Here is a 15117-nt window from a genome sequence, read left to right as displayed (position 1 = left end):
TTAGTATTCTGCAAATCTGAGGAACGTTCTGAAAAGAAGCAAATTGCACCTAACACAAAAATAAACTGCTCTCATTGCTAGTAGATACCCAGGAAATCCCAATGATAATTCAATTTTTAGTTATATTGCATAAACAAGTACATGGTTTTGGATTTATCATCCTACTTAGAGTTCTATATAGAATATGGATTATTTGTGAAATTATTGTTAGTTACTTACTTTTCTGGAATGTGTATTCCCATTCTCAACATTTCATTCTGAAATTTGTCTTTATTATTGCACACTGTGCACCTAAAGAAAAATACCCCAGCACTCAGAGCTTGATACTGTATCAGAAAACAGAAGAGAAAATTAATTGAACTATTCACATTTACTCTGTTTCCATCCTTTTGTATCCAATAAGTTCATGGTACCCTGAAGATGGGCATTATACTCATGGATTCTTTTCTGGCACTGACTTGTTCAGTGCAAGGATCATCTTAGATTTATCACTTAGAAGCTAAAGGTGGCCCATTCTATCTTTTCACAAGGGAAATTGCTGACCCAGGGGCTGGGCTTGTAAGATCATCTCCAGGAGGAAAGCATGTGCTTTCCTTTCAATGACCTCCCGTCTCCCGCCCCCCAATTCACTCCGCATCTGAAGAGATTCCTACACCCATGTCGAGCCATGAGAATGAAGGAACAGAAGTAACTAAGGTCACATCACCCTTTTATGATATAGGCTCTAAATGTTCAGGGCTGCAAGAGGGCATTTATGAAGTCCCAACAGACTTTCTTTCTGTAGAAGCTTCCTGAAGACAACCTGAAGTGTGAAGATCTCAAAGAACATCTTTAAAAAGGAATCTTCCCAATCTTGCAGTCCCTAAGAGTGTATTTTAAAGTTGCTGGTCTGATAACATGGACAAACCAGTTAGTTTTTTCCCAGACCTATAATCAACAGAATCGCTAGATGAAGAAGTTAGTTATAGTCTTATATTTTTGATGTGGCTTTATTACATTTATTGAATATGAAAATAAGAATGTAAACATTAATTTGTTCTATTATTCTAAGTACAAAACAAAATGTTGTGAGCATCACAGAATAAAAGGTTGTCTTACCTGCAAGCAGTCTCTATGAAACCAAGCATTTTTACAGCAAGGACTTTTCAGTATATTGTACATTGGAAAGTGCTCAACAAATTCCAAGCATATTGTGCACTGTGAAGAGCCTCTAGATTCATCAGATGGAAGTTTCTGAACTGGCCGGTGCTCCCAACAATATGACCTTAAAGAGAAAATTAAAGCTCTGCTTAATGACACTAAACTTCAAAAACAATTAAACTATTGTTTTTAATACTAAAGAGAGTAACACTATAACCTGTATCATAACTGCAGACTTTACTAATTTTAATTTTTCACATATGTAGTTTAGAAATAAATCATTTTAGAACAGGTTAAAAAACATATATTCAATATGCAAAAATGTTCACAAACAAATTAATATAAAATAGCAAGAAAACGGATTCTCTGATTCCCAATCAGTTGTTCAAAAAGATTACTAAAAACACCAAAGGTTTTGTATTGGTCTAGCAAAGCATTTCTGGTCCTTAAAACAAAAGTGTCGCCTAATTAAAATAACAATACATTACTTTGGTGTTATCAGATTTTAATTTTTAAAATCTCTCAATAATTCCACAAAGCCCACACAACAGCCAAAGAAACTAAGATTTAATTGAGACTTTGAAAAAGCATGTGTTAGACTGAGAAAATATCAGTAATTTAAAGTGAGGTTCTACTCTAAAAATAAACTTTGGGTTTATATTTATTGTATCTCACTGGTTCCATATAAAACGTGTTCAGTTTACCAGTTAAATTATTCTTCATCCCCCATTGCCAACCCTGCAAACTCAACCTGGGATAAGAAGAATCAACTGTTCTTTTTATGCTCACACACTATCGGCAGGAGCCTGGATACAACTGAACAGTAGATGTAGTTTCAGTGCAACCAAGGGGAGGGGGCTTTTTGTTGTTGGGGCTTTTTTTGTGATGATGCATTGAAGGATAATTCCGCTTGACTTTCAGGTCCCAGGATGAAGTTGAAGGACTGGCAGTTAAAAAAAGAATATTTTTCATTTGTAAATTGAGCAAATTTGATCTGAAGTCAAACAACAAAAATGGAATCATTATTATAATTACTTTTCAGAGTTTAAACCTGATACTTAAGCTGAAGTCCAACTTCACAATTTTATGTAGAACATTAAAATGTGTGCTAATATTAAGAGTTAACATTTAGTTGCATCCTAAAAATACTGAAAAACTATTTCACAAATATTATATGTATGCTGTAGTAATGGCATGGCTATCAGATGATCCATTCGCTGCTTCTTGGTTCAGACAGGAGCATTTCATCCCCCTCGGGCCCAAGTGGAAAATGTGAGGAAAATTTAACCAGAAGACAATATACCTCAAAATATGATTCTCTAAACTGTAAGAAAAATGATAGATTTTCTTTCTTCTATTAAATAGATAATTAGGAGGCCATTTATAATGCCCACACCCGCTTCTTGTAGGAAAAAGAAGAGCAAGTGTATTTCAAAAAGAAGCACCTCTCATTCAGTAAGGAGTGTAATTATACCTGACAATAAAACACTTACCCAAAGTGTTCCATGAATTGGAAAATGCATTCCCTTTGAACCCCACAAGGGAAATGATAACTTCGTTTGCATTTGGGTGCTACACATCCAATCGAAGCACCTTTTTTCTTACAGATATTACATTTCTAAGAGAAAGTTTTAGAAATGAAAGCCCATTAAAACTTAAGTCCAATTAAAATTGCTGGAATTATAACATTAACAAAAGAAATCTGACATAAGGAGTATAGAAAAGGAAATGGCGCTATACTGAACTGTTCCAGAGGATAATCTAGCTAGACTGAATGCATCCGATGAAGTGAGCTGTAGCTCACGAAAGCTTATGCTCAAATAAATTTGTTAGTCTCTAAGGTGCCACAAGTACTCCTTTTCTTTTTGTGAATACAGACTAACACAGCTACTACTCTGAAACCTAGCTAGAATTGTAGTATTACTAATTTACTTCTGTTTTATGTACTTTTCAAAGACTTAAATAAACTCTGACAAATAAGTTGGCATTCCGTATTTTAATCATGGTATCCAAGGTTGGTGTACAAGTGCAGCCATTGTTAAAATATGTTAATTCTATCAATAAAAATATACAAACAGTTTGGGGCTCAACAGATGCTATAGAGGCAATCTGGATATTTTAGACAACCTGCTCTCTTAACTGGTTCCTGCTCAGCTATTCGAGTTAGACTTATCAAAAACATTAAATGTTTTTGTTTCATCCTGAAAATGTAAGGGTCTACCCACACCATCTGTTTTATAGTCCTTTGTGTTTTGTCCCAAAGACTCTAATTAATTTGACACCCAATCTGTTGGGCAGGTGAAAATGACATTTTCCTCATTGGGTTTTAATCACTGTCTCTTCTGTAACAAATATCAGCCAACTTCCATTGTCAATATTTACTATATATGTGTATACTGTGTGTGTGTGTATATATATACACACACACACACACACTTGCCAATATACACAATCATTTAAAAATAAGAATTCAGACTCTTGAAAGTAGGATATACCTCCCCATAAAATGAATCAAATATGACACATAGTACAGTACGTACTTATGAAAAATGCAACGGTCAATATTTCCCATTTGTAAAGAAAAATCATTCTTTAATTTAAAAAAAAAAATCTAAAGATTCATTACAAACCAGATTTGTTATTCAGTTTAAAGTGCAAAAATGATGAAACAAAGATTAACAGTGATAATACTGGAGCTTGATTCTTACCAGTTTTGCAGCTCTGTTTACTTCTTTCCTAATGTCTTTGATTAAAAACCCATAAACTCCTTCATCTTCTTCACCCCTCTGCCAAATTCCACTTGACATCAACTATAAATACAGTTAAAATTAGTAAGAAATTCCAATACACTAAACCATTTTTTAATCAACTTTAATGTCTAGGACTGGACTATAAGATCTGTTGGTATCAATATGGAAAACTCTAATAGACTGATTTAACAAAATGTTTAAGACAGTGATTCTTTTATTGCAGAGGCATAATAGTCTTTCCCTTCCTCCCAGCATACTGCTGCTAAGAAACTGCAGGAATCTATTTGACTAATTCCTAGGACCAAACTTAATATATTCTAGGGTCCAGGAGACAGTGGCTGCGGACGTTGCAGAACAAGCAACACTAATTTAGGAAAGTTTTAGAACACATGGATGTGCCCAGAATGAGAAAAGCAATCTTATCCTAGTCACTTTAAAAAAAAAACAAAACAAAAACCTTCAGCAATTGACTAGTCTAACTTCCACCTAAACAAGAAGAGCATTTTCACACACCGACTCACCAACCTAGCGAGGAGGGCTTTAAACTAGGTTCAAGGGATGCAGGTGACTAAAGCCCATATTTAAAAAGGTGACCTAAACAGAGGGCTACATATTGGGGGGAGAGGAGCGGCAGGGAATGGAAAATTATAGTAGGGTCATGGGAACAACAACAACAAGAGGGAAAACAGAGGGGAAATTTGCCTTAGATGTCTGTACAAAAATACAAGTAATATGGGGGACAAACAGGAAGAACTGGTAGTATTAGTCCATAAGCTAAATTATGACTTAATTCGCTTTAGAGAGACTTGATTGGATAAATCTCATGACTGTAATATTGGTATAGAGGGATACAGTTTTTCAGGGAACATGGACAGGGGAAAAAGGTAGGAGGTGCTGCATTATACATCAAAAATACGTACACTTGTTATGAGGTCCAGAAAAAGGCGAAAGGGAAGCTAGTTGAAAGTCTCTGTGTAAATAAAAGGGGGCCGGGGGAGGGAGAGGCCGGGGGAGGGAGAGAACAGGGGTGATACACAACCGATCTTCTCACCAAATCAGGAGGAAGTTGTGAATGAGGCATTTCTAAAACAAACAACAGAAATATTCAAAACACAAGACCTGGTAGTAATGGGGGACTTTAACTATGCAGACATCTCTTGGAAGGGTAATGCAGCAACGCCCAAAATGTCCAACAACTTCTTGAAATGTATTGATGACAATCTTTTGTTTCAGAAGTGGGAGGAAGTTACCAGGGGAGTCAGTCATTTTAGACTCGATTATAACAGGATTATGAATCTGAAAGTTGAAAGCAATTTGGGTAAAAGTGATCATGAAAAGCTAGGTTTCATTATTCTAAGGAAATGAAGGAGCATGAGTAGGGTGAGCAGATAGCATGTGTGAAAAATCAGGACCAGTGGGGGTAGGAAGAAATAGTTGCCTATATAAGACAAAGCCCCTAATATCGGGACATCTAGTCATTTTAAGCGTGAGCAAAAGAATAAGCACAATGGATTACAAAAAGGCAGACGAACTCAGAACTGGTAGTAAGGTCCCATGGGAAGAAGAGCTAAGGGAAAAAGGAATTCAGGAGAGCTGGCAGTTTCTCAAACAGACAATACTGAAGACACAACAAGCTAATCTGATGAGAAGGAAAAATAGAAGAATCAGAGGCCAATATGGCTCTTTAATCACCTGAACATCAAAAAAGAATCAGACCAAAAGTAGAAACATGGAGAAATTGCCAAGGATGAGTGCAAAAGATTAGCACAAGCATACAGGGACAGAATCAATAAGGGTAAGGCACAAAATGAATAACACCTAGCAGTGATCATAAAAGGCAATAAGAAGAGATTCTATGTAAACACATTAGAAGCAAAAGAAAGACAAAGGAAGGAGGGTTACTCACATTCTGCAAAAAGTAAAGGAGTACTTGTGGCACCTTAGAGACAAACAAATTTATTTGAGCGTAAGCTACAGCTCACTTCATCGGATGCATTCTGCAGTAACTGAGATACTTCAAGAATTGGAGATTTTGGGTAGCAGTGCCCATTTAGGCCGCACATGCAACCAAACTGCCCTCAGGTCCTTATCTACTGCAGAGTCTATGTCTAAACTCTGAAGTAGAGGAGACAGGGCTCGTAGTGGAGCACCCAAAGGGACACACATCTTGAAGAACTTGTTACTGCACAAGGTGAGTAACCCTCTCTTCTTCTTCGAGAAGTATCCCTATGGGGGCTCCACTTTAAGTTGCTGCAAAGCAGTGCCCCGTGTTGGGCGGATGGGGCTTCAGAGTTGGATTCTTTATGGATGATAATACAGTTAGTCCCAATAGCGCATCAGATGCTGAGTCTTGAGTGACTGCATAATGTTCTGTAAACATGTGAGCAGATGCCCAGCTTGCAGCTCTACAAATGTCTGTGATGAGAACATTGTTGAAGAAAGCTATAGAGGTCAAAAGTGATGTTGCAGAGTGTGTTCCAGTCCCTGGTGGGGGTTGAAAGTCTTGTTACTGACAGCAATAGTTAATACAATTGGAAATCCATTTTGAGAGTCTTTGTTTAGATATGGATAAGCATTTATATCTCCCCACAACTGAAAGGAATAGTCTAGGTGATTTTCTGAAGGGTTTTGTCCTTTCCAGGTAGTAGGCTCCTAATGTCTATTGTGTGGAACATTGCCTCCCTTTTATTCCTGTGTGGTTTGGGGAAGAACGATGGAAGATGAATAGGCTGATTCAAGTGGAAGGATGAAGGTATTTTAGGTACAAAATTGGGTGTGGTCTCAAAGTAACTTTATCTTTGAAGAAAACTGTAAAGGGGTGGGGGCTAATCCATGAGAGCTCTTATTTCCACCACTCTTATAGAATCATAGAATATCAGGGTTGGAAGGGACCCCAGAAGGTCATCTAGTCCAACCCCCTGCTCAAAGCAGGACCAGTTCCCAGTTAAATCATCCCAGCCAGGGCTTTGTCAAGCCTGACCTTAAAAACCTCTAAGGAAGGAGATTCTACCACCTCCCTAGGTAACGCATTCCAGTGTTTCACCACCCTCTTAGTGAAAAAGTTTTTCCTAATATCCAATCTAAACCTCCCCCACTGCAACTTGAGACCATTACTCCTCGTTCTGTCATCTGCTACCATTGAGAACAGTCTAGAGCCATCCTCTTTGGAACCCCCTTTCAGGTAGTTGAAAGCAGCTATCAAATCCCCCCTCATTCTTCTCTTCTGCAGGCTAAACAATCCCAGCTCCCTCAGCCTCTCCTCATAACTCATGTGTTCCAGTCCCCTAATCATTTTTGTTGCCCTTCACTGGACTCTCTCCAATTTATCCACATCCTTCTTGAATTGTGGGGCCCAAAACTGGACACAGTACTCCAGATGAGGCCTCACCAATGTCGAATAGAGGGGAATGATCACGTCCCTCGATCTGCTCGCTATGCCCCTACTTATACATCCCAAAATGCCATTGGCCTTCTTGGCAACAAGGGCACACTGCTGACTCATATCCAGCTTCTCGTCCACTGTCACCCCAGGTCATTTTCCGCAGAACTGCTGCCTAGCCATTCGGTCCCTAGTCTGTAGCTGTGCATTGGGTTCTTCCGTCCTAAGTGCAGGACCCTGCACTTATCCTTATTGAACCTCATCAGATTTCTTTTGGCCCAATCCTCCAATTTGTCTAGGTCTTTCTGTATCCTATCCCTCCCCTCCAGTGTATCTACCACTCCTCCCAGTTTAGTATCATCCGCAAATTTGCTGAGAGTGCAATCCACACCATCCTCCAGATCATTTATGAAGATATTGAACAAAACTGGCCCCAGGACCGACCCTTGGGGTACTCCACTTGATACCGGCTGCCAACTAGATATGGAGCCATTGATCACTACCCGTTGAGCCCGACAATCTAGCCAGCTTTCTACCCACCTTGTAGTGCATTCATCCAGCCCATACTTCCTTAACTTGCTGACAAGAATACTGTGGGAGACCGTGTCAAAAGCTTTGCTAAAGTCAAGAAACAATGCATCCACTGCTTTCCCTTCATCCACAGAACCAGTAATCTCATCATAAAAGGCGATTAGATTAGTCAGGCATGACCTTCCCTTGGTGAATCCATGCTGACTGTTCCTGATCACTTTCCTCCCATGTAAGTGCTTCAGGATTGATTCTTTGAGGACCTGCTCCATGATTTTTCCAGGGACTGAAGTGAGGCTGACTGGCCTGTAGTTCCCAGGATCCTCCTCCTTCCCTTTTTTAAAGATTGGCACTACATTAGCCTTTTTCCAGTCATCCGGGACTTCCCCGGTTCACCACGAGTTTTCAAAGATAATGGCCAATGGCTCTGCAATCACAGCCGCCAATTCCTTCAGCACTCTCGGATGCAACTCATCCGGCCCCATGGACTTGTGCACGCCCAGCTTTTCTAAATAGTCCCTAACCACCTCTATCTCCACAGAGGGCTGGCCATCTCTTCCGCATTTTGTGATGCCCAGCGCAGCAGTCTGGATCCACTCTTTGTGTGGATGTGATGGCCATGAGAAAGGCAGTCTTCACAGAGAGATGTATGAGTGAGCAGGTCACCATGGGCTCAAGTGGGGCACCAGTGAGGCATCTTAGAACTAAGTTAAGGTCCCAAGGTGGTGTAGCATCTCAAATTTATGGGTAGAGGTTCCAAATACTTCTAAGAAAACTTTTTGTTGTGCGATGCGTGAACACCTGTTGATCTTATCATGGAAGGCTGAAATTGCCATGAGATGTTCCCTCAGAGAACTTGATGATAGTCCTGATATTTTTAGTCCTAGGATATAGTCCAGCACCAACATCAAGGGAGAGAATATAGCTGTGATGTATATATTGTCACACCAGATTCAGAATCTCTTTAATTTCTGAAGGTAAGTAGAACGTATGGTGGTTTTTCTGCTATTTAACAATATCTTTTTCACGTCTTCAGAACAATTCATTCGACATCTTGGAACCATCAAAGAGCCATGATTTCACATAGAGAACTTCTAAATTTGCGTGGCAAATCTGGCCTGCATCCTGACACAGGAAGTGTGAAATCGGATGAAGAGTGATTGGTGGGCACATCGTCATTCATAAAAGGTAAGGGAATCATGTTTGTCTGGACCCATGTTGGGGATATCAAAATGATCATGGCCTTTTCTTCCTTTATTTTGTGTATTACTTTCGGTATTAATGGGAAAGAGGATAGGCGTATAGAAGGAAAAGGCATCCCCCAGAAATTGATGATCCAGTCCTGCTTTTGAGCAGAATTGTGGGCACTTGCTGTTTCTGGCCATGGCAGAAAGATCTATGCTTGGGAATCCTCAACGCCTGAATATTTTGTGTAGGACCATGGTATCTAGTTCCCACTCATGTTCTTGTGAGAATTTCCTGCTGAGCGTGTCCTGCTGTCATGTTGGAGCAAGACGGGGAGAGCATGTGCGGACCAAATGGGCACTGCTATCAAAAATATCTGATCCTAGGCGCAGGGATGCAGACACACTCAAGTGGAGCACCCATAGGGGCACTACTCGAAGACGATGTGTAGGTTCATACTTAGCAGGGAAGGAGCACTAATAACAGATGATATCAAGAAGGCTGAGGTGTTTAATGCCCATTTTGCATCAGTCTTCACTAAAAAGGTTAATGGTGATGAGATACTTAACCCAATTAATATTAACAACAACGAGGAAGGAACACAAGCCAGAATAGGAAAAGAAAAGGTTAAAGAATATTTAGAGAAGTTAGATGTAGCCAAGTTGGCTGGCCATGATGAAATGCACCCTAGGTACTTAAGGAACTAGCTGAAACAATCTTGGAACCATTAGCGATTATCTTGGAGAACTCATGGAGGATAGTTGAGGTCTCAGAGGACTTGAGAAAAGCAATCATAGTACCAATCTTTAAAAATGTGAACTAAGAGAACCTGGGGAATTCTAGACCAATCACAGCCTAACTTTGATATCTGGAAAGATATTGGAACAAATTATTAAACAATCAATAGGTAAGCACCTAGAGGATAATAGGGTTAAAATGAATAGCAAGCATGGATTTGTCAAGAAAAGATTATGCCAAATAAACCTAATTTTCTTCTTTGAGAGTGTTATTGGCCTAATGGATAGGGGAAGCAGTAGATGTGATTGATATATATATACAATGATTTTATTAAAGCTTTTTACACAGTGCCACATGACAAATAAGCCAATTGGGGAAATATGGTCTGGATTAAGCTTCTGTTAGGTAAATGCATAACTGACTGAAAGACCATACTCAAAGGATAGTTATCAATGAGTTATCAATGATTCGCTGTCAAACTGGGAAGGTATATCTAATGGAGTCCCACGGGGTCTGCTCTAGATCTGGTACTATTCAATATTTTAATTAATGACTTGGAATAATGGAGAGGAGAGAATGCTTATAAATTCTGTGAATGACACCAAGCTGGAAGCAGCTGCTAGCACTTGAGGATAGGTTTAGAATTCAAAATGACCGTGACCAACTGAAGAATTGGTCTGAAATCAACAAATGAAATTCAATAGAGAAAAGTGCAAAGTACTACCCTTAGAAATTGCAAAAAAGTCAAATGCATAACTACCAAATGGGGAATAACTGAATGGATGGTAGTACTGTTGAAAAGGATTATGGGGTTACAGTGGATCACAAAATGAATGAGTCAATAGTGATGCAGCTGTGAAAAAGATGAATATTTTGAAGTGTATTAACAAGAGAGTTATATGTAAGACACTGTTCTGCTCTGTTCGGTACTGGCGAGACCAGTACTCAGCTGGAGTACTGTGCCTAGTTTTGGTCACCACACTTTAAGAAAGATGTGGACAAATTGGAGAAAGTCCAGAGGAGAGCAACAAAAATTGGTCAGGTTTTCCAAACCTTTTATCGTCAGGAAAGGTTAAATAAACTTGGCAAGTTTAGTCTTGAGAGAAGATTTAGGGGAGAACCTGATGTCAGTCTTCAAATATGTTAAAGGCTATTATAAAGAGGACAGCAATCAATTGTTCTCCATGTCCTCTGAAGGTAGGACAAGCAATGGGCTTAATCTTCAGCAAGGGAGGATTCGGTTAGATAGTAGGAAAAGCTTTCTAACTATAAAAATAATTAAGTACTGGAATATGAAGGGAGTTTGTGGACTCCCCACCACTGGAGCTTTTTAAGAACAAGTTGAACAAATGCCTGTCTGGGATGGTGGTCTAGGTTTACTTCATCCTACTTCAGTGTAGGGGGCTGGACTAGATGACCTCTCGAGGTTTCTTCCAGGCCTACATTTCTATGAGTTCTTAACAAAAACCCAGATTACAATTTATTTGAAAGCACAAGGAACAGGTGAATCTACTGAGTAACGCCAACAAGGATTTTAGAAACAGATCATACCAAAATAATCTGATGGCCCTTTGATACTGTTACATATTGAGTGGACAAGTTAAGTATTCAAGATATTTTATTTGTATTTTAGCAAGGCTTTTTATACATTACCAGACTGGAAGCTCATTAAAGAAATTGGAAGAGTATTGTCTGAATATTAAAATAAACAGCAAAAATTCATCAGAATAACTTGGAACTCTTGTTTGACAGGTGGAAAATGAGATAACACAGAAGTGTACAATGATCTATGTTGAGAGAAAAAACACCAGGAACACAAATGTGACAGTTACCTGTAAGAATCATAAATACAGATTTTTATGAAATATCTGAAACTGTGATAATAGAAAAAAAATATCAAGGAAATAATTCACCTTGTGTCCTTTTTATTTCTTAAGGAGCCTATAGCTCTTAGTACATCCACAGGACTTAAGTAAAAACCATAATTGGTTTAAAGACACTAACACAGTGGTGGGCAACCTTAGGCCCACCAGGGTAATCTGATTGCGGGCCATAATACATTTTGTTGAAGTTGACCCTCTGCAGGCACGGCCCCTGCAGCTCCCAGTGGCCACAGTTTGCTGTTCCCGGCCAATGGGAGCTGTGGGAAGCAGCGGCCAGCATGTGCCTGAGAACCGCGACCACTGGGAGCTGCGGGGGGCCGTGCCTGCGGACAGTCAGTGTCAGCAAACGTCTCGCGGCCTGCAATCAGATTACCCTGATGGACCGCCTGCAGGCCGCAGGTTGCCCAACACTGCACTAACACGACTCATGTGGATAATTCACTATGCAGCAACGATAGGCTATGTTTTATGTTGTTTCCTCAGAGGCACTCAGAACTGAAGGCGCTCCCCAGAGCAAGAAGGTCAATGGCCAAAATGGCCCCTGCAGTAAAGAAGCTGTCACTTACAGTAGCGTTACCCAACTGGCTTTGCAGCCCAGAATCTCTGAAGCACTTAGTGCTACAAGCATGCCCCTTCCCACTCTCCACATAGAGATCTGTGAAAGGGGACTGCACAGGGCCTCTTACATCAGCCCTATGCTGATTCTGCATCAGGAAATTCTCCCATAGCCTCCTTACATGGCCAAACCAGTGAATAGGGGCTTCAGTGAGAGCCAGAATCTATCCCAATACCTTAAAAGTAATCTACAACGAAAAACTATGGGCTTTCACCTTTTTGCATCTTCATAAGCTGTAATAGCAGCCTGCAACCATGTGCACACACACAAGTGTGTGTACATTTAGTAGTTTATTCCCCCCCAGATTTTTACATTGGAACTTCAGGTCTTGTCTGCCCAGGAAACCTGATGACAACTAAAGAATTAGTAAAACAATAATACCATAAGAAATAGCAAAAGAAATTTTAGTGGGACTGTTTAAAATTTTGTTTAACTTTATAACTTCAATGACGATTAAATTTATTTTAGAAACAGGATATCTTTGTTAAAGGTTCAAAACCCAACCCATTCTATCAATGCAATTAATGGAGACATCTATGAGTTCCTCCAGCAAGAACAGGGAACACTAGACTTGATATTCCTGACACTTCTACATTAAAAAACAAACAGAAAAATAGATGTAAGACTTTCAGGTTTTATTTATCCATAGAGAATAAACAGGGTACCCCACCAGCTTTTAAAAACCATTTGCAGATCATCTTTAAGCCTCGAGTTAAACAATCATCATGGTCCCTTCTGACCTTAAAGTCTATGAGTCTAAATGAAATATTAATTCTGGAAAGTAACAATTGTAGCTGATGTTGTCACAGCGAAAAACATTAAAATCTCGTTAGCTTGTATCCATAGCTGTTCTCAGTTTAAGTTTTATTATTAAAATGGCTGCATTACTGGACCTGTGACCTGATAAGACTCAAACTTACTAAGCTGAAACAAGGACTATTTTTCTAGTGCAGAGGTTCTCAACCTTCATTGCACCGCAACCCCTTCTGACAACAAAAATTACTACATGACCCCACTACCAAAGCTTGAGCCCACCCACGCCCCACTGCCCTGGGCGGGGGGAGGCAAAGCCAAAGCCCCAGCACCCAGAGCTGAAGCCCTTGGGCTTCGGCCCCGGGCGGAGGGGCTCAGGCTTTGTCGGTGAGGTTCAGGCTTCAAGCCAGCTGTAATGTAGTATCTGGACTTGATATTCCTGATATTTCTACATTAAAAAACAAAACAGAAAAATAGATACAAGACTGTCAGGCTTTATTTATATAGAGAGAACAAACAGGATACTCCACCAGCTAACGCCAGCCGTGGTGACTCCATTACAATGGGGTCCTGACCCACAGTTTGAGAACCGCTGCTAGTGCTATAATGAAGCCAGATAATGCAGAGTGCGGAACACCACATAACAAACCAATAATTACATGTATGCTGCTAAAAACAGAATTATACTGAAAGGGGTAGGGGAAATATTTTAATGAAGGCTTGAGTTCTTAGATCCTAAAATTCTGAAACTAAATCTTCATTTAAATGAAGAGTCAGATGGGATAAAATGGATCCATTACCACCAATTTTTAAAAACGCTTTCAAATTTTTCAGAGTGGTAGCCGTGTCAGTCTGTATCAGCAAAAAGAACGAGGAGTACTTGTGGCACCTTAGAGACTAACAAATTTATTTGAGCATAAGCTTTCGGGGGCTAAATCTGATGAATTGGACTTTAGCCCACGAAAGCTTATGCTCAAATAAATTTGTTAGTCTCTAAGGTGCCACAAGTACTCCTCGTTCTTTTTACCAAGTTTTTATGATTTGGGAATGTGCTAATTGCTAATGTGACTATTCAACAGTGAGTAACAACCTATTATGGTGTGTTTTCTTTTTGCTGCTGTATCTTTAAAATAACTGAAAAAGCTCAATAAATCTCCCCAAAAGCAAATAATTTGGAAATTAGAAGAGAGATCTTGGAATTTTGCAGACAAAGAGTTGCAGGTTCACTGCTGTTTAGTTTACCAATTCTCATCAGAAAAATAGATAACTTCCTAGAATTCGGTTCAGGATCAATATGAAATACTTACCAAGCAGTAGTAATGAACAGTGAGACTGTATTCCTTGTAAGTTCTCTTTTCTCCATATTTTTCGGGACAGTCATCAGTTCGTTGACAGAGGACACAGGCTAAAATAGTAAAACACCATTTAGAAACACTTAATGGAAATGGTCCATTAACAGAAGATGCTGGTTTCTAACCCTTAAATAAATTAAGTATGAGGTAGGCTACTGGATAAGTGTAGTAAAGCCGGTACCACCCATCTGATATTCACCAGATGGAATTCAATGTTGTGTTTGTTTACCACACTCCACTTAAATTAAGTGGCTGATGTTTCTCTCCACTTTTTGTAGGTGCTTTCCACTTCCATCCCCTAGCCTTCCTTCTTTTTTCATGGGTAGGCTTGGAAGTGCAGAGCAGAAAGAGCAAGAGAGGAGAGATTGCAGCTTGCGCCTTCCCTGGCTCCCGCTGGATCCTAGTGAACAAGGGATTTTGCTGACCCAGCAGGCGCCTCTCAGAACCTATCAGCAAGCCACACACCACCAGTTGAAATGCCCTGTTTTAAAGGCCAGCTAAGGTGGTATCTTCAATATTGTGTCAATTGAATGCCTAAACACTATGGTGAGCGGTACATTATAAATGTGTAGAGTAACTGGTATCTGAATATAAACAGATTGTACTCAACTTTTTTTGTAGAAATATAATGGATATATTGATGATCTCAATAACATAATAAGATCAATGCAAAGAATCATACTTACCTGTTAGTCACTGTGGTTCTTGGAAATGTTCTGCACATGTAGATCCAGCTTATGGTGTCCATGTGCCCCAGCAAAGGAGTTCAGAACATTTTCACTAGAAGTGTCCA

General features: G+C 39.6%; 1 protein-coding gene across 6 annotated transcripts in view; it reads right to left on the bottom strand.

Annotated features, from left to right (window-relative positions):
- Window positions 1–15117, bottom strand: part of G2E3 (G2/M-phase specific E3 ubiquitin protein ligase) — a 56835-nt gene that overhangs the window by 25910 nt on the left and 15808 nt on the right. For 3 of the 6 annotated variants that reach the window (XM_073348918.1, XM_073348919.1, XM_073348921.1), the window contains exons 4-8: window positions 14280–14377; window positions 3849–3950; window positions 2634–2758; window positions 1099–1264; window positions 220–326 (exon numbers count right to left, since the gene is read on the bottom strand). In XM_073348918.1, the coding sequence (XP_073205019.1) occupies window positions 220–326; window positions 1099–1264; window positions 2634–2758; window positions 3849–3950; window positions 14280–14377 (598 nt within the window). Of the gene's footprint in view, window positions 1–219; window positions 327–1098; window positions 1265–2633; window positions 2759–3848; window positions 3951–4810; window positions 4937–5009; window positions 5187–14279; window positions 14378–15117 lie in introns of those variants that run through there. The other 3 variants (XM_073348915.1, XM_073348917.1, XM_073348920.1) reach the window with 2 other exon arrangements.

The sequence above is a fragment of the Lepidochelys kempii genome, chromosome 6, assembly GCF_965140265.1.
Source record: "Lepidochelys kempii isolate rLepKem1 chromosome 6, rLepKem1.hap2, whole genome shotgun sequence".
NCBI lineage: Eukaryota > Metazoa > Chordata > Testudines > Cheloniidae > Lepidochelys > Lepidochelys kempii.
The sequence above is the reverse complement of the archived record's forward strand: the minus strand, read 5'-3'. Positions and strand labels throughout refer to the sequence as shown.